Source organism: Oncorhynchus nerka, linkage group LG3 (assembly GCF_034236695.1).
Source record: "Oncorhynchus nerka isolate Pitt River linkage group LG3, Oner_Uvic_2.0, whole genome shotgun sequence".
Taxonomy (NCBI): Eukaryota; Metazoa; Chordata; class Actinopteri; order Salmoniformes; family Salmonidae; genus Oncorhynchus; species Oncorhynchus nerka.
Genome location: NC_088398.1, coordinates 28,777,194 through 28,796,600, shown reverse-complemented (window position 1 = coordinate 28,796,600; position 19,407 = coordinate 28,777,194). Strand labels below are relative to the sequence as shown.

Genomic DNA, 19,407 nt, shown 5'->3' with positions numbered 1-19,407 from the left:
TTGTGAGAGGTTTGTATCTTGAACATATGTTCCTGCTAAATATCCATGTCTTTATGAAGGCATGAAATTGGAGAGAACTCGTTTGGACACCTTGTCGTCCTTTTTTGAGCTTGTTTCATGTTTGGTTGACATCGACGTGTCTGAGAACTGATGAATGACTGAAACCAGCTGGCAATGTTGATGTTTGAATGCGCTTGACACCGTTCCAGTAGGTCGAGTTGAGTTGGACAGGGCCACTCCAAACAGGCAGACGGACAGACAGACAGACGGATAGACTTAATCCTTGCCTCCCCTCTGACATACCTGCGGGCTGCGCTTCGAATGCACTCCAGACTTCGACCTGATCCAAAGAAGTCTCCAAAGAACAGTTACCAAAAAAAAAAATCTTGCTCGCCTGCAGAGTGTTTCCTTCCTTCTTTCCATTTCTAACTGTAGGATGTGGGATCGGCATCGGATCCAAACAGTGCATGCATGGTTGTTGTTATCCTTAATCAGCATGTGTTGCAAGATTAGCAACGAGCAAAACATTTTTTTTTCCAACAGGATCAAAGAGGAAAGGCATGGAGTGTGAGCCCAGAGATGTGATGAAGCGATTCACTGACAACTTTCTCACTGATTGATTGACCAGTGGGCTGAGGCGATCAGGCATAATGAACACACAGTTAAATGGCTGCTAATAGAAGGCGGTAGGCCTTCAACCACTAAAAAGAGGTGAGCCAGAGGCGCCGCTGGTCAGATCAAGTGAGTAACTAACCCGCCCAGATGACGAAAGAAAGGGACATGCTTTGTGATAGTAGTGACCCGCCTTCCGAGCTGTTAGAACCCAGAAGCCCTTCTCTCCCAACGGGTGGGAAATGAACTCGCTAACTTCTCACAGTTTCCATCTTCATTCCATGCCCGGTTTCCCCTGCTCTCAACGTTGTGTGTTAGCAATCATGTGAGGATGGGGTTTGGGAAAGGGGAGTACATTTGGCCAATTTACAGTGGATGTCAGGTCAATGTAAACATGCCCAGAGTGTATATTCTACGTTAATGTATGGCTGTGTGAGGCGATGAGGAAGAAAAATACTCCCGTTTATTTTCTCTCCATATAGAGAGATTGACACCATGAAGCCAGATATACAGTGAGCTTCAAAGGTATTGGGACAGTGACACATACAGTTGAAGTCGGACGTTTACATACACCTTAGCCAAGTACATTTAAACTCAGTGTTTTCACAATTCCTGACATTTGAATCCTTGTAAAAATTCCTTGTCTTAGGTCAGTTAGGATCACCGCTTTATTTTAAGAATGTGAAATGTCAGAATAATAGTAGAGAGAATGATTTATTTCAGCTTTTATTTCTTTCATCACATTCCCAGTGGGTCAGAGGTTTACATACACTCAATTAGTATTTGGTAGTATTGCCTTTAAATTGTTTAACTTGGGTCAAACATTTTGAGTAGCCTTCCACATGCTTCCCTCAATAAGTTGGGCGAATTTTGGCCCATTCCTCCTGACAGAGCTGGTGTAACTGAGTCAGGTTTGTAGGCCTCCTTGCTCGCACACTCTTTTTCAGTTCTGCCCACAAATTTCTATAGGATTGAGGTCAGGGCTTTGTGATGGCCACTCCAATACCTTGATTTTGTGGTCCTTAAGCCATTTTGCCACAACCTTCGAAGGATGGTTGGGGTCATTGTCCATTTGGAAAACCCATTTACGATCTTTGTTTTTTATGGCGGTTTTGGACCAGTGGCTTCTTCCTTGCTGAGCGGCCTTTCGATATAGGACTCGTTTTACTGTGGATACTTTTGTACCTGTTTCCTACAGCATCTTCACAAGGTCCTTTGCTGTTGTTCTGGGATTGATTTGCACTTTTCGCACTAAAGTACATTCATCTCTAGGAGACAGAACGAGTCTCCTTCCTGAGCGTTATGACGGCTGCGTGGTCCCATGGTGTTTATACTTACGTACTATTGTTTGTACAGATGAACTTGGTACCTTCAGGCATTTGGAAATTGCTCCCAAGGATGAACCAGACTTGTGGAGGTCCACAATGGTTTTTCTGAGGTCTTGGCTGACTTCTTTTGATTTTCCCATGATGTCAAGCAAAGAGGCACTGAGTTTGAAGGTATCCTTGAAGTATATCCACAGGTACACCTCCAAGTGAGTCAAATGATGTCAATTAGCCAGAAGCTTCTAAAGCTATGACATCATTTTCTGGAATTTTCCAAGCTGTTTAAAGGCACAGTCAACTTGGTGTACTTCTGACCCACTGGATATGTGATACAGTGAATTATAAGTTAAATAATCTGTCTGTAAACAATTGTTGGAAAAATTACTTGTGTCATGCAAAAAGTAGATGTCCTAACCAACTTGCCAAAACTATAGTTTGTTATCAAGAAATTTGTGGAGTGGTTGAAAAACGAGTTTTAATGACTCCAACCTAAGTGTATGTAAACGTCTGACTTCGACTGTATATATTTTTTTGTCTCTGTACTTCAGCACTTTGGATTTGAAATTATACAATGACTATGAGGTCAAAGTGCAGCCTGTCAACTTTAATTTAAGGGTATTTTTCATCCATATCGGGTGAACCGTTTAGAAATTACAGCACTTTTAGCACGTAGTAGCCCCCATTTTAGGTGACCAAAAGTATTGGGACAAATTCACTTATATGTATTAAAGTAGGTCAAAAGTTTTGTATTTGATTCCATATTTCTAGCACGCAAAGATTTCATCAAGCTTGTGACTCTACAAACTTGTTGGATGCATTTTTTTTGTTGTTGTGTGTGTTTCAGATTATTTTGTGCCCAATAGAAAATAATGGCAAGTAATGTATTGTGTCATTTTAAGGTAACTTTTATCGTAAATAAGAATAGAATATGTTTCTAAACACTTTTACATGGATGCTACCATGATTGTGGATTGTGAATAATTATGAGTGAAAAGGTTACAGAGGCATAAATATCCTACCTCCCAAAAATGCTAATTGTTATTGTAATGGTGAGAGGTTAGCGTGTGTTGGCGAGAGGTTAGCGTGTGTTGGCGAGAGGTTAGCGTGTGTTGGCGAGAGGTTAGCGTGTGTTGGCGAGAGGTTAGCGTGTTGGCGAGAGGTTAGCGCGTGTTGGCGAGAGGTTAGCGCGTGTTGTTTGTGGCGAGAGGTTAGCGCGTGTTGGCGAGAGGTTAGCGCGTGTTGGCGAGAGGTTAGCGCGTGTTGGCGAGAGGTTAGCGCGTGTTGGCGAGAGGTTAGCGCGTGTTGGCGAGAGGTTAGCGCGTGTTGGCGAGAGGTTAGCGCGTGTTGGCGAGAGGTTAGCGCGTGTTTGGCGAGAGGTTAGCGCGTGTTTGGTGAGAGGTTAGCGTGTGTTGGCGAGAGGTTAGCGTGTGTTGGCGAGAGGTTAGCGTGTGTTGGCGAGAGGTTAGCGTGTGTTGGCGAGAGGTTAGCGTGTGTTGGCGAGAGGTTAGTGTGTGTTGGCGAGAGGTTGTGCTTCTGTATCTACAGCACCTCACACATCATTATTCACGATTAATTCAGGACTATCCGTAATCATGGTAGCATCCACATTAATGTAGAAGTGTTTAAAAACATACAATATTCTTATTTACAATAAAAGCGTCTCCAAAATGACACTACATTATTTATCATTCATTTCTATTGGATACAAAATAATCTGAAGCACAACCAAAAAAACAAACAGAAAATGCATCCAACAAGCTTGTGGAGACACGAGCTTGAAGTAATCATTGCTTGCTAGGAATATGGGACCAAATACTACATTTTTGACTACAGTTCGGAAATATCTTGAAATGTGTTATCTGTCTGACGTATTGCGGTCTCTGCTCGTTGCTGAGTGAGTAGTCGTGCAGTGTGGAGTTGAGCAATCAGTGATGAATAGGCCACGGAGTACAGTGGGTGCTAATCTGAACGTGATCGACGAGGTGTCGGGGTGAACTTAATCCCTGGAGACAATCACAGACACACTCTGATTAACACTAAAGCTCAGTGTCTCTGCTCTCTCTCCATCTCATCTCTCCCCAACACCGATTTGGTGTGTTTTGCGTGTAGTCTGCCAGGCGGGTCTTCTCCTCTGTAAATCCTCAGTACTCTGCTTCAGTCTTCAACGGGGGGAAGAGTGAACCCCATGTCAAACACTGACATCTCCTTCGTGCTGCTTCTCACATGATTACAAACTGCTGTTTATAGTTCCACTTAGCAATTTATTGTCGTCTTTAAACGGGTTGGAGATATGTAATATGCAAATTCATGGCCAATGGAGAAACATGCTCTGTTCAGTCAGTTGACTTCTCCTCTATGATTTTTTTTATTAAGCACTGTGGTAAATTGCCAATTCGGTGGAAGCTGTTACCCTATATCTGCCTGTGATATTTAAAACTTGGCTCCGATCGATAGCAGTGTCTCTCGTTTGCAGCTATTGTGTTCGCCCAAGGACATTTTCTTGTAAACGGGATCGCTACGGAGTTTACATTAAGAGACGCTTATTGTGGAATGGACTGGCTGTTACTGGCTCCTTTGTCCTCCGCCGGCAACTTGATCCGGGCCCAGAGTCAATGTGGTTTGGGGCGTTCATCGGCTGTCTCAACACAGCGTCAACACAGCGCTCGGGAGGGCCAGTTCTGACCAGAATGAATGCAATATTCACATTCAAAACCAATCTGTATTCAAAGTTGCAGGGGGCAACCAAAGTTTGCATGAATGACAAATTGCTGAATTAGACGGATTTCCTACAAATTTGAAAATATCTTTGTTACAGATCTGTTACTATTGTTTGGCTTTATACTGTGTGATGGACTTTTCAACGGCTGACTTTTTCCTCTGGTATAGTCTGTTTCCTCAAGTGTGGTCCTCAGCTCTAAGGCCATCCGCAGTTTTGTCTTACCACCGTGAGAGGACAATGTTGTTGTTAGGCCCAGTGAACTCAGCTGCACTATCACATGTTAGGTACAGTAGTTACAGCGGAATATACTATAAAAGGCAGTTATCATTCATACTGACGGTGCCTGTATTCCACACTCTCAAACTCAAGCATTGTGTTTTCCTTGCCACTGTGCTTTTTGGGGTCTAAACTGAGTTACTGTACGGCACTTTGTAAGTACATTTGTAAGTACATTTGATCGACTGATTGATTACTTGATTGGATTGCTTTACATGTAGTCGAAACTAATCACACTCTCTGTTTGTGCCCTCTGTCTCTCGTCTCTCTCCTGCAGCTAGCTATGGTGTGTACCCCATCTGCAAGGGCTGCTCGGTGTGCTCCAAGGACAATGGCTGCGTGAACTGCCAGCCCAAGCTCTTCTTGTTCCTGCGGAGGGAGAGGATGAGGCAGTACGGCGAGTGTCTCCACGCTTGTCCGACGGGATACTATGGCATTCGAGCTCCGGAGATCAACACGTGCTCCCGTAAGGCCTCCCTCCTTCATCCCCTCCGTCCCCTCCATCTATCTCCTCTCTCGTCACATGATCTATTGTCACGTTCACACGCTCCTTATGCAGGGAAGAGGGAGACACACATGCTTCACATTTTGAACGGCTGAACCTTTAACACAGGTGGATGTTAGTGCAGAGACTTTATTAAGAAGGGCCTTTCCTCCAGGGGCGACCAGTATAGGCCCGGATGTGGGATCTGAGGCTGGAGATGTCTGGTTAATCCAGGCTTCTCAACCACCAACAGTCCCACTTGGTGAACATTTTAGAGGCTCGTTAGAGGGTGTTGTGGATGGGCTTCAGAACGAAGGCTATTCAGACGTACTTAAACGGGCTGTTATTCAAGTTCCAGGCATATCTTGGTGTTTCGTTTTAATGGAAGATTAGTAACGCTTACCAATAGTTTGTAGGCTTTGCACAAACGGAACGCTGCCATGTGCAGATTAAAGCGAGCGGAATAGGTTAAGGCACTCGCAGAGGGCCGGGGGATGTCATTCTGAGGGGAAACTATCCTGATGATGATGAAAAAACATCAAGCATATTAGATATTTCTATTCATCCATATCAATAGTATAAATGTATGTCATTTTTTTTGTGGGATTTATGTACTCGTGTGTTCAACGTGTTTTCTGTGTGTAGTCAGCTGTATTCGATATCAGGATTGTTTTGGTCTCATGACAAACTTAAACAGACACCTTTAGACGCAGGTCTTGTTAATTATGTTGTCTATATTAAAAACTGAAAGGGGAAAAACTCAAACCCAACAATGGGCTAAAAAATAAATAAATAATAATAATACAATATCCAATTAATTAAATGTATCCCTCTCCACTCCTATTGGACCAGGCTGCGCCCCCATCTCATAACCTTATTTTAACATGGAGTCTGGCTTGAGAGAGACCGGCTTTATAGGTTTATAGAGAGCCCGAGGCGTTGGCTGAGTGTTTCATGTGAAAACTGCGAAAGAACTTGAACCCATTGGGTTCTGTTAGCCAAACTCCTGACAGACATGCTGAAATGAGGCCCCAGAGGAGCGTGTCAGGACCTCTAGGCCCAATAATCCAGACGCGCTGCAGACACCGGAGGAGAAACCATTTTGCTGCTTACTCGCTCGCTCACTCGCTCTCTCCAAAACCTCCATGCAAATACGTCCGCTGGTTTTGTCAGTCAGAAAAATAGAGCAGATTGACGACTGAAATGCCTGGCTTGTCGTAAACTGCTGGTATCAATTGGATTCCCCCCCCTCCCCGAGACACTCACTCCCCCTGCACACACATGCTCATCTCTCCATTCCCCACAATAAAAGAGGAGAAGGAAGGGCCTGCAGTCATTTCACCCTCTCTTCACAAGTCAGGGAAAATCCGAGGAGAAAGACATTTTGTTCTTCAGCGGATGGTAATTCTTCCCCATCCCTCCCCACACCGTCCCTCTGTCCTGCGCGAAGTTTGATTTTAAGCGTTACCGACGTGCGGCATCAACGTGTGGCAAGTTAATCTGAGTCCTTTTCAGAACAAACTGCTCCCAGAACCAAAATCTTACCATTGTCAAGTAGCATCAAATCTCGGCGGACAGGTCTTCTTTGATGTGATCGCAATTGGAGCCGTAACTTTGTAATCCCACTTCGCATTTGACCTTCCTCCTTAAGTTGCACTCTTCATGTAATTTCCACTAAACAGTTTGGGTCTGTCGGCCATAACGGGAAGTTCTATCAGCTCGGCTCTACGAAGCTAATTGTCGGGTCACTGGGAACGATTTGTGGGCTGACAAGGCAGCTGGATTCTCCTCTGAGCTTAAAGACACCGGAGTTCCTCCCCGCCACCAGTGCCCCAGAGCCAGTGCCTGCCCCTGTTCTCTAAGAGGCCCGGGAACGTGGCATTACGTCTCTGTTATCATGGTCTTTCAAAACAGCCTCTGAAATCACTTAAGGAGCAGCTGCTTATTACTACACCAGAGTTTGTCTGTGTGATCTTATCTCATTCAAGAATGTTTTGCGGACTGCATGGGTAAAGGAAAACCAAAGCCACACGATAGAGAGGTTTACACACTCAGGCCCAGCCGTGATGAGGCTGGAACCCCATGGCTAAGTTCCTCACTCTCTTTCAGCCGCCACTTGACAGCTTGGCATTAGGAGAAGAAAGAGTGTAGCCACACACTTTAACCTGTGTGCCAATGTGCAGTAAGACTAGGTGACTGAAGCTAACCAGGCAACTGAACCAGCCAGTGGCTGAATTTAGAAGAGAGAGGGGGAAAGTTAATGGTTGGGAAATGTGAGGGGAGGAAGATGCCTGATTCAGTGTAGTTTTTTCTCAAATTCATTTTTCTCCATGTAGTTTTTCCAGGTTTCATTTTATTTATTTATTTATTTACGTTTTCGCTCTCTTAATCACACTTTTAAAAAAAATGGAAAACACACTCAACTGTATGTTCTAAGTCCACAACAATGTTTTACCCCACCAGGAGAAAACTTTTAAGGTCTGGGAAAAATCAAAGAAATATTGGTGTAGTTACCCTTTAATGCAAGTGTGCACCAGCCAGAGACGTTTGTTTGGTTAGCAGTGTTTCTGTAGCACTCATGGGATTGCAGAGTTAGCTAAACAAATGGCTATAATCCTGCCAGGTAGGTATAGGCTACTTTGTAGTTAACATTTACTTAAGAAGGTTTTGGTGAAAGCCTTTCCATCTGCAGTACCAGCAGATGATTATCATTAGCATTCATGCTAATGGCTACACAAAGTGTAGACTAGATAAAAGCACACTGTACACAGCACAGACAAGGGCATTCCTGTGCCTTTTGAGAAAGTTGCAGGAAAATACAAATCACTGATGCATTTTGTTCATGGATTTTCTATACCTAGTTCATTTCCTACTAAGTTCAATAAATTATTGAATATTGCTGAATTCAGTTTTAATGTCTGGCATACGTGATTCCGTCCGCGTTTTGCGCATCTCTCTCTCTCTCACTCACTCTCACACACTCACTCACACACACACACACCTTTCAGTAGCTAATGGTGAAGAGTTTGATGTGATCTGTAAGTCCAGCTGCAGTCATGGAGGCACTTATCAGCTCAACAGGCTAATACTGCTCTATGCTCATCTGTCTCTATGTCAACCTCCTCTACCAGGGACATTTCTAAGGATAGAGATTCACATATGCTTTATATACGGCCCAGTCCTGATAAGTGCACATATATACAGTAAGTGATGTGTAAGTTAGCAAACTATGTGTAAGGTCGTTGCATTTGCACCGGTGCTAATGCAAACAAATCATTCCACTTGTCTGGGACATCTATCTGCATGATTTAGGTTTAACGCAGGTTTTTATGACATTATTTAATTCCCAAGCTATGGCATAGACTGTATCATGCATCAACTGTATTTTCATATGGGTTTAAAATATTAGGAAGAGGGGGTGAATGGTGGATAACAGTGTGCGGAGTTTAACTGTAGGGAAAGTGTTGACAGGGAAAGCATGAGAGTAATACTCTGAGCAAAACTTCCTCCCAGGGGCTGTAATAATGGTTTTAAACACTGCTGAGGTGGTGGTGGTGGTGGTGAGGGGTGGGGGGGGGGGAGGAGAGGTTTGGGGTGTGTCCTGGTGGACAAGGATTTAAGTCTGGGATAGATTGTCCCTATATGCACCCCATTTAACAAACACACACACACACACACACACACACAGCTGTAATGCTCACAGAAACCCCAGCAACGATCACCCCCCTGCCAGGATGGAAACCATGTCGAGCTGAGCTCATAGATATGGCCAATATTCTGGAAGTGTGGTTCAAATATCACAGCTCGTCCCGTGCCAATATATATGCCACTCGAGACTCCCCTTGTCCGAGCTGATTTTTTAAACTCCATTTCTGATTTTATTTTTATTGCCTCTCTTGTACTACAAATTGGTAACTGAATATCATTGTTGCATTTTGTTTCTGGTTTGTCCCGTTTTGGATGACTGGTTACACCTTTGTAAGATAGTTCATTTTTAAAGTGCATCGTGGGAGTTTGGTGGATTCTGAGGTGGACAGTAGCCACACGTCAGTTCTCCGGGCCAATTGAGTACCGAAGTATGAAGCTCTGTAAAGGAACTAACTCATAATACCATGAGCTACGTTGGCAGCACAGGCAGAAACGGGCTACTCTGCATCTCTGTCTTCCTGTGGGTATTTCCATTGCACATTTTAACCAGAAAAATACCAGTTGCTTTTGGCCTTTGCGCCTTACCAAGGGACAGTTAATCATCACAGCTTTTACAAACCACAGTTTAGACACACTGCCAGACAACACAATGGACACAACCAACTGACAGGCCTGTCGTGTCTCCTCTCCACTGGCCCATTCTGACTGACGGGAACGCCGGCTCTGTCTCGCCCACCAGCCCCACGCCAGGGTGTTGGAGAACATCCACGTGGAAAGAAAAGAGAATGTCAGAGGGGAGAACATGCAGCCTTTCCCTGTGACATAAACTCCTGCCATCCATCAATCCACCATGACATGGCCGGGTGGCAGCTAGCAAGCCCAGGGTTAAATGCCAGCCAAACCGTCTGATTTAGAGAGTAGGTCAAAGCGCTATTAGGCTAGCACAAGGCTAGCTGCTTCACTCAGACTCGCTTGGAGAGGAAGGCTGGAAAAATGGGGTTTGTTTTCCCCCACTTGAGTGCCAGAGCTTCTTTCTGTCTGATCGTGGACATGGACACTGCCGCTGCCTGCTTGTTCAACAGCAGTCCTGGTTAGCATCCTGGAAGACTTTGTGACTTTTCATTAGACTGATGATTGGCTTGACAACCTAACCCCCATAGCTTACAAGAAAGGCCCTCTCTGGGCTCCCAACAGATTCTCCATCTTATGAAAAATGATTTACAGTTTTTAACATGAATATTCTTAGAAATAAATCAAGTGATGGCAAATGTCCCATGTCAACCCAATCTCAGGCAGAACACCTCTGAAATTGACAATTGCTTTGAGTGTCCCTGATCAAATTTGCTGATTTTCGATCCAGACCACAGCAGAGAGAGAGGGGAGAGTCGCTGCCAGCTAGACTCGCAGGGTTAGATCACGCTTTTAAAGCTCCATGATTCAACTCCAAATGTAGTTGACATGAAAACCACAAACTGAAAAAACAAAAAAAATGGAAACAGTCACATTCATACAAGTGCAACCATGACTTTCCCTTAAAAGATGTTGACCACCTGAAATTTCAGCCTGTTTTGGCAGGTTGGCGTTTTGGCATAATAGAACAATAAGAAAAAGAGTTCCAAACCTCTCTGCCAATAACAACTACTTTTCAGTTTCCCCTCCCCACTCCCAGACAGCCCTACTGCAATTCTTGCTTGAGAAATTGCATTACTAAGAAGCTATTTATTTTTCCTTTTGACCATTTTTAATTGAAAACAATCACAGTACAGTACTTAATTGTTACCCAGAAATGATTTGATATTGAGTTAAAAACTGAGAAACAAGGCTAAGAGGAGATAATGTGTTTTAACCCTCAATAAGAACATTGAGCCTTCCTTTCATCAGATTCCTGCCAGATCTGATGACCTCATTATTTCTTATTAGTCTCCCAGAGGCACCTAGACGAGACATTGGAGGTGGCACAGAGGTTAATCCCAAAGAGGGCTATAACCTGCTCCTATGCATCTGAGGGCCATGGGCCCCTGGGGGCCTCGTCTGGCGCTCTCCGTTGGGCCCCTGGCCACCACAGAGGCTGACAAGCAGCCGGGCAGATGCAGCTCCCTGTGGGAACTTCCCTCATATCCACCCAACTCTGACCCCAGACATACATACACACACACACACACATACATACATACATACATACATACATACATACTTATTTTAAGAATGTGAAATGTCAGAATAATAGTAGAGAATTATTTATTTAAGCTTTTATTTCTTTCATCACATCCCAGTGGGTCAGACGTTTACGTACACTCAATTAGTATTTGGTAGCATTGTCTTTTAAATTGTTTAACTTGGGTCAAATGTTTCGGGTAGCCTTCCACAAGCTTCCCACAATAAGTTGGGTTAATTTGGTCCCATTCCTCCTGACAGAGCTGGTGTAACTGAGTCGGGTTTGTAGGCCTCCTTGCTCGCACATGCTTTTTCAGTTCTGCCCACATATTTTCTATGGAATTGAGGTCAGGGCTTTGTGATGTCCACTCCAATACCTTGACTTTGTTGTTCTTAAGCCAATTAGCCACAACTATGGGTGTATGCTTGGGGTCATTGTCCATTTGGAAGACCCATTTTTGAGCAAGCTTTAACTTCCTGACTGATGTCTTGAGATGTTGCTTCAATATATCTACATAATTTTCCTTCCTCATGAAGCCATCTATTTTGTGAAGTGAACCAGTCGCTCCTGCAGCAAAGCACCCCCACAACATGATGCTGCCACCCCCGTGCTTCATGGTTGGGATGGTGTTCTTCGGCTTGCAAGCCTCCCCCTTTTACCTCCAAACATAACGATGGTCATTATAGCCAAACCGTTCTATTTTTGTTTCATCAGACCAGAGGACATTTCTCCAAAAAGTACCATCTTTGTCCCAATGTGGAGTTGTAAACGGTTTTGGAGCAGTGGCTTCTTCCTTGCTGAGCGGCCTTTCAGGTTATGTCGATATAGGACTCGTTTTACTGTGGATATAGATACTTTTGTACCTATTTTCCCCCTGCATCTTCACAAGGTCCTTTGCTGCTGTTCGGGGATCGATTTGCACTTTTTGCACCAAAGTACGTTCATCTCTAGGAGACAGAACGCGTCTCCTTCCTGAGCGGTATGACGGCTGCGTGGTCCCATGGTGTTTATACTTGTGTACTATTGTTTGTACAGATGCATGTGGTACCTTCAGGCGTTTGGAAATTGCTCCCAAGGATGAACCAGACCTGTGGAGGTCTACAATTTATTTTTGAGGTCTTGATTTTCCCATGATGTCAAGCAAAGAGGCACTGAGCTTGAAGGTAGGCCTTGAAATACATCCACAGGTACACCTCCAATTGACTCATGATGTCAATTAGCCTATCAGAAGCTTCTAAAGTCATGACATCATTTTCTGGAATTTTCCAAGCCGTTTAAAGGCATAGTCAACTTAGTGTATGTCAACTTCTGACCCACTGGAATTGTGATACAGTGAGTTATAAGTGAAATCATCTGTCTGTAAACAATTGTTGGAAAAATTACTTGTGTAATGCACAAAATAGATGTCCTAACCGACTTGCCAAAACTATAGTTTGTTAGCAAGAAATTTGTGGAGTGGTTGAAAAACAAGTTTTAATGACTCCAACCTAAGTGTATGTAAACTTCCGACTTTATCTGTATTATGCATATGTCATATATCTGTAAAGGAATGCTGTATCTTATTTGATTATATCTGATAAGGAGTAGGACAGGAATCGCTACCACCGGTGTTTGCTAATACATTTCACTATAAGCTTGTTTTTGACTTCTATATTGTAAGATGAACTTCAATGTTGTGGCACTCGTTAGTTGTGTGTGTTTCGGTGTACCAGCGTCTCCATTCCTGTTTGTTGTCAGTAACAGCAGGTTGCGCAACATGCCGGTGCTTGAGAGCGTAGTAGTGCCAGATGTTATTTTTTTCTTTTACTTCTTCTTCAGAAAGAAAAAGACTTCGGTGATGACAGGCCTGGGAATGCTTGTGTTTGAGAGGTAAAGAGGAACGCTGCTTTCCAATTTGCTCCTTTGATTTATTGGCTGTTGGGTCCCTGTCTTGGGCCTGACGTGTATTGACACCGAGCCCCACCAATATCTAATTTCAGCGGGAATGAAGAGGAGAGGAGAGAAGGATGAGAGCTATAAAAATAAAAATAAAATAAAGTAGGGAGGAGGGAAAGGAGAGCGAGTGCATCCTGCATTTGTGTGGGCCTCTGCCTTACCTCCCCTGTTTCACTCATTCCATGCCAAAATCTCTACAGCACTGCGGAACTCTATTGGCTCAGTGTGTTTATCAAGCAAGGGATAAGCACGTGTGTGTGTGATATGTTGGACCATGGATGAGATGGTGAGAAGGCAGAAATGTCTATATTGTAAATGTTGGCTGCCTTCCATGTGTCGTTTGTTTTCTTCTGTCTAGGTTGTCTTCAATTGGTACCAAACGGAATAAAACTATTTGTACTTGTCCAGTGTAGGGCAATTCCACTGTAACAGAGTGATGCCGAGACTCAGATTTTTCACTTTATGATGTACAGTATATCCAACAAAAAAAACAATGATTGCCAAGTTAAACACACAGAATGACGGTTCGTGCTGTTTGTGGCTCCGTTCTGTTACCAAACATTGCATCAGCGCTGTTCTTCAAGTAAATGTGTTTTTGTCAAATGTTCAGTGGAAGTTGCTAATCGTTGTCCCTTAGGCATAGAGTTCTATTGTCTGTATAACTTTTCATTCATTGGTTTTTGTTGGATATGCATTTTTTAAGTAAAAAAAACAGAGTCTCACTATCACTCTGTTACTGCGGAATTGCCTTAGTGTGCCCTAATGAACAAGATCCCGGGGTGCAGTGAGGTCTTACAGGCTGCCTCAGACCACCTCTTGAATCGGAGAGTGACTGTTGTATGCCTCCATATACCACATCCGCACATCCGTTCCAGTAGCACTGGATTTACACGGTTCCTAACCCAACATCCCGTTTCTGCAAATCGCAGCTGGTTGTCACACATGGTTGTCACCTCCGGAGAGTTTCTCTCTTTTCCTTTGGATAAAAGCTTATATTAAATGCCATTATATTGCCCTAGGTTGCACTGTGCTTTTACCATTAGATCATTTAGGCTGTAGCTGATTTGATTAATGTCCCAAAGATGAAACATGTTTTGTTTTGTAACTTTCTTCCCAGTTTTTTTTCTTCACGTACATACATTTGACATATTACATACTACAGACATGGTACTTTTATATACAGCATTCACATGACAAATATATTATGTATACATACAGTACATATATGTGGCGGCAGGGTAGCCTAGTGGTTAGAGCGTTGGACTGGTAACTGAAAGGTTGCAAGTTCAAATCCCCGAGCTGACAAGGTACACATCTGTCGTTCTGCCCCTGAACAGGCAGTTAACCCACTGTTCCTAGGCCGTCATTTGTTCTTAACTGACTTGCCTAGTTAAATAAAGGTTAAAAAAATATAAATATACATACATACATGCATGGATACATATATATATATGTGTGTATGTGTATATATACAGTTGAAGTCAGTTGAAGTTTACATACACTTAGGTTGGAGTCATTAAAACTCTTTTTTTTCAACCACTCCACAAATTTCTTGCTATCAAACTATAGTTTTGGCAAGTTGGTTAGGACATCTCCTTTGTGCATAACACAAGTAATTGTTCCCAACTATTGTTTACAGACAGATTATTTCACTTATAATTCACTGTATCCCAATTACAGTGGGTCAGCAGTTTACATACACTAAGTTCACTGTGCCTTTAAACAGCTTGGAAAATTCCAGAAAATGATGTCATAGCTTTAGAAGCTTCTGATAGGCTAATTGACAATTGGAGGTGTACCTATGGCTATATTTCAAGGCCTACCTTCAAACTCAGTACCTCATTGCTTGACATCATGGGAAAATCAAAAGAAGTCAGCCAAGACCTCAGAAAAAAAATTGTAGACCTCCACAAGTCTGGTTCATCCTTGGGAGCAATTTCCAAACGCCTGACGGTACCACGACCATCTGTACAAACAATAGTACGCAAGTATTAACACCATGGGACCACGAGCCCTCATACCGCTCAGGAAGGAGACGCATTCTGTCTCCTAGAGATGAATGTACTTTGGTGCGAAAAATGCAATCAATCCCAGAACAACAGCAAAGGACCTTGTGAAGATGCTGGAGGAAACAGGCACAAAGGTATCTATATCCACAGTAAAACGAGTCCTATATCGACATAACCTGAAAAGCTGCTCAGCAAGGAAGACGCCACTGCTCCAAAACTGCCATAAGAAAGCCAGACTATGGTTTGCACATGGGAACAAAGATGGTACTTTTTGAAGAAATGTCCTCTGGTCTGATGAAACAAAAATAGAACTGTTTGGCCATAATGACCATTGTTATGTTTGGAGGATAAAGGGGGAGGCTTGCAAGCCGAAGAACACCATCCCAACCGTGAAGCATGGGGGTGGCAGCATCATGTTGTGGGGGTGCTTTGCTGCAGGAGGGACTGGTGCACTTCACAAAATAGATGGCATTATGAGTGAGGAAAATTATGTGGATATATTGAAGCAACATCTTAAGACATCAGTCAGGAAGTTGAAGCTTGCTCGCAAATGGGTCTTCCAAATGGACAATGACCCCAAGCATACTTCCAACGTTGTGGCAAAATGGCTTAAGGACAACAAAGTCGAGGTATTGGAGTGGCCATCACAAAGCCCTGACCTCAATCCTATAGAACATTTTGTGGGTAGAACTGAAAAAACGTGCGCGAGCAAGGAGGCCTACAAACCTGACTCATTTACACCTGCTCTGTCAGGAGGAATGGGCCAAAATTTCACCCAACTTTTTGTGGGAAGTTTGTGGAAGGCTACCTGAAACGTTTGACCCAAGTTAAACAATTTAATGGAAATGCTACCAAGTACTAATTGAGTGTATGTAAACCTCTGACCCACTGGGAATGTGATGAAAGAAATAAAAGCTGAAATAAATCATTCTCTCTACTATTATTCTGACATTTCACATTCTTAAAATAAAGCGGTGATCCTAACTGACCTAAGACAAGGAATTTTTACAAGGATTCAAATGTCAGGAATTGTGAAAACAATTGAGTTTAAATGTACTTGGCTAAGGTGTATGTAAACGTCCGACTTCAACTGTGTGTATATATATATATATATATATATATATATATATACATTTTTATTTATGTTTTTTCTCCATTGAAACTCAAGATATAGGCCTACAGCAGGCCTATACATATCGCGTCAGGAACATCATCCATTAAACTTTGATGAGGGTGATAATCAAGCATTATGCCAATGACCAGCCAGAGAACCAGCTGTATCTATCTAGGTAAAGAATCAAGAATGGTGTGGAGGCTGGTATTTGAACATCTTGTCCTCCTGTCATCTTTTCAGAAGGTAGGCAACAGGGGCGACAGCACGATGGGTGTGTCCCCAACCAACTCTGGTGTGTGTGTATATATAATTATGTGCGTGTGTGTGTATGGTTGTGTGTTTCAATTATGTGTGTGTACACGTGTGTATGTTTGTGTGTGTACATGACGTGACGTGTGTGTATATGTGCGTACTTGTGTACTTATGTGTGTGTGTTTGCGGCGGGTTTGTTTAGACTGGTCAGGGTTGGAAAAGCGTGAGAGTCAGAGTGAGTGGGTAGAGGCCATACTTAGGGGTTCAAAGTGAAAAGGGGAGGGACCTCCGTCGTTGCGGAGGAATGCAGAGGAGGCCCGATGGTTAGCTGGAGATGGTGTAATTAAGGGGCGTGATTGTGAGAACCTTCTCCGGGCCCGCAATAGGGTCCTAGATAAGAGTTTTGGGCCTTGTACTCTATATCTGTTACATGTGGATAATTACTTCGACACACAATCACACACTCACATGCACACATGGTGACTCTCCGGGAGACACAGAGAAGACCAGATGTTACCACCATACCTGAGAAAGTCTAGTAGAGCGAGTGATAGAGATGACTGCTGCTAGTTCGCTAGCCTATAGGTCAGTGGAGGCTGGTGGGAGGAGGAGGATGGGCTCATTGTCATGGCTGAAATGGAATTAATGGAACAGAGTCAAACATGTGGTTTCTATAAGTTTGATATGCTTGATACGTTCCATTTATTCCATTCCAGCCATGACAATAAGCCCATCCTCCTATAGGTCCTCCCACCGGCCTCCTCTGATATAGATTGGGGTTAGCCAACCAATCAGGCGATTTAGGGATTCTGAGGAGTGTCATAAATTAGACAGCTCGGGTGAGGGCTTCCTTTTAATCATGCAGCCCAGTGCGTCGCCCCGTCGGTGCGGCTCGTGTAATTTGGGCCCCTGCCTGAACGTGCTAATTGCAGAGTAAAAGGCTTGATGACTCGCCGCACAGTGCTGCGTTTCAGCCCGGCAGGGTGGGGCGTGGGACGATAAGTGTGGCGTTGTGTTTCTCACCAAAGACATCAGCGTTGGTTAGTTCGTTTGGCAGGGGCTCGCAATCTTTTTGTTCCCCAACCCAAACTAACACAAAACTGAGGATTCTATCACAGCTGTATGCCATCTTCCTAATCACCAAAAGTTCATTCTTACCCCCACCAATGATGCAATGTCTGATAACACTAAGATTAGAATAAGCCATATCAAACATACATTGGAATCATGGGTAACACTAACTTGCTTTAAAAAAATATATTTCAAATCGAAATAGAATCCACCCCCCAAAACAAAATGGAATCCCTCAAACCCATTCATGGCTAGGACAAGAGAACCAGGCCCAGACCTCTGTGTTGTCTCCAGACTGTCGGATGTCAGGCTAGTGATCTGTTTTCCTGCCTGTGTTGAAAGGGGTCACAGTGAGGTAATGTTTCACTAACTTTGCTGTTGTTATTTCACAGTTCGCACTCTTCACCCGCTCACACTGAAAACCGAGTGTGCTGAAATATAGCACAGCCCTGGAGATATATGATTATATGATTCACAGGACATCAACACAGAGGCTTTCTTTTGGAGGGGGGCAGTAATCCTTTCAAGAACTCCATCTCCTTCCCCAAACCCCCTTAGTCTTCTATCAACTCCAGATGGTATGAGTGTATACTGTACTGTACCGCTGCCTAGTCCTGGCCTTGCCGAGACCTCTTCTCTCCTCTCTTCCCCTCCTCTCCCCGCGTCGCCTCTCATCTCGTCTCCTCTTCCCTCCCCACAGGGTGCAGGATAGATAACTGTGAGTCCTGCTTCAGTAAAGACTTCTGCACCAAGTGCAAGGCAGGGTTTTACCTGCACAAAGGGCGCTGCTCCGAGAAGTGCCCCGAGGGCTTTGCGCCCCTGGAGGACACCATGGAGTGTGGAGGTAAGACGGGAAACAGCAAAGACATGTGTGTGTCTCCGTATTCCCTATGTAGTGCACTACTGGGCTCTGGTCCAAAGTAGTGCACTATATAGGGAATAGGGTGTCTTTTTGGAGTAATTCATACTGTGTTTGAAATGTGGAAAGTCGACAATGTGGATCACATTGAGGCAGGATCTCCTAGAACTTCTGGCTTTACCCAACAGTATTTTGCCTTGTAACCTCTAGTATATGTTTTTTGAATGAAACAGTAGAAGGATGGAAAGGACCACACACCAGGAGGTTATGGCCATCCTAGTCTATTCACTATGTACTGTAGGGAACCTTGATTTGGACCCTCCATCGAGTCTCCCTGGCGCTACCCTTTAATGACTCATGTCTCTCCCCACGCAGAAGGCTGCGAGGTGGGCCAGTGGAGCGAGTGGGGGTCCTGCACCAGGAGAAACAAAACCTGCGGCTTCAAGTGGGGTCTGGAGACCCGGACGCGGCACATCGTGAAGAAGCCGCCCAAGGACACTATACCCTGCCCCACTATCGCCGAGTCCAAGAGATGCAAAATGGCCATTAGGCACTGCAGGAGAGGTAAGACGTAACGCCATATGGGCAGACAGCTGTTTGGGTGGGTAGATGGATAATGTGTGTGTGTGTGTGTGTGTGTGTGTGTCATCCATCTCTATCTTTAGGGTGTTTTTGGTCTGTGGTGTGTCTGTCGTGTGCAAGTCTAGCCTCTCCTCAAGGATTATAGTGCTTTAGAGCAGCGGTGTCAAACCCATTCCGTGGAGGGCCTAGTGTCTGCAGGTATTAGTTTTTTCCCTTTCATTTAAGGCCTAGATAACCAGGTATGGGGAGTTCTTTACTAATTAGTGACCTTAATTCATCAATCAAGTACACGGGAAGAGCGAAAACCTGCAGACACTCGACCCTCCGTGGAATGAGTTTGACACCTGTGTTTTAGAGACTTGTATC

The 19,407-nt window shown here is 43.9% G+C and overlaps 1 protein-coding gene across 1 annotated transcript in view; it reads left to right on the top strand.

The window, feature by feature from the left end:
• LOC115106313 (R-spondin-2-like) overlaps positions 1-19,407 on the top strand; it is a 75,626-nt gene that overhangs the window by 30,869 nt on the left and 25,350 nt on the right. Inside the window, exons 2-4 of the mRNA XM_029628914.2 lie at positions 5,210-5,398; positions 18,301-18,444; positions 18,835-19,023. Coding sequence (XP_029484774.1) covers positions 5,210-5,398; positions 18,301-18,444; positions 18,835-19,023 — 522 coding nt within the window. The remainder of the gene's footprint in view (positions 1-5,209; positions 5,399-18,300; positions 18,445-18,834; positions 19,024-19,407) is intronic.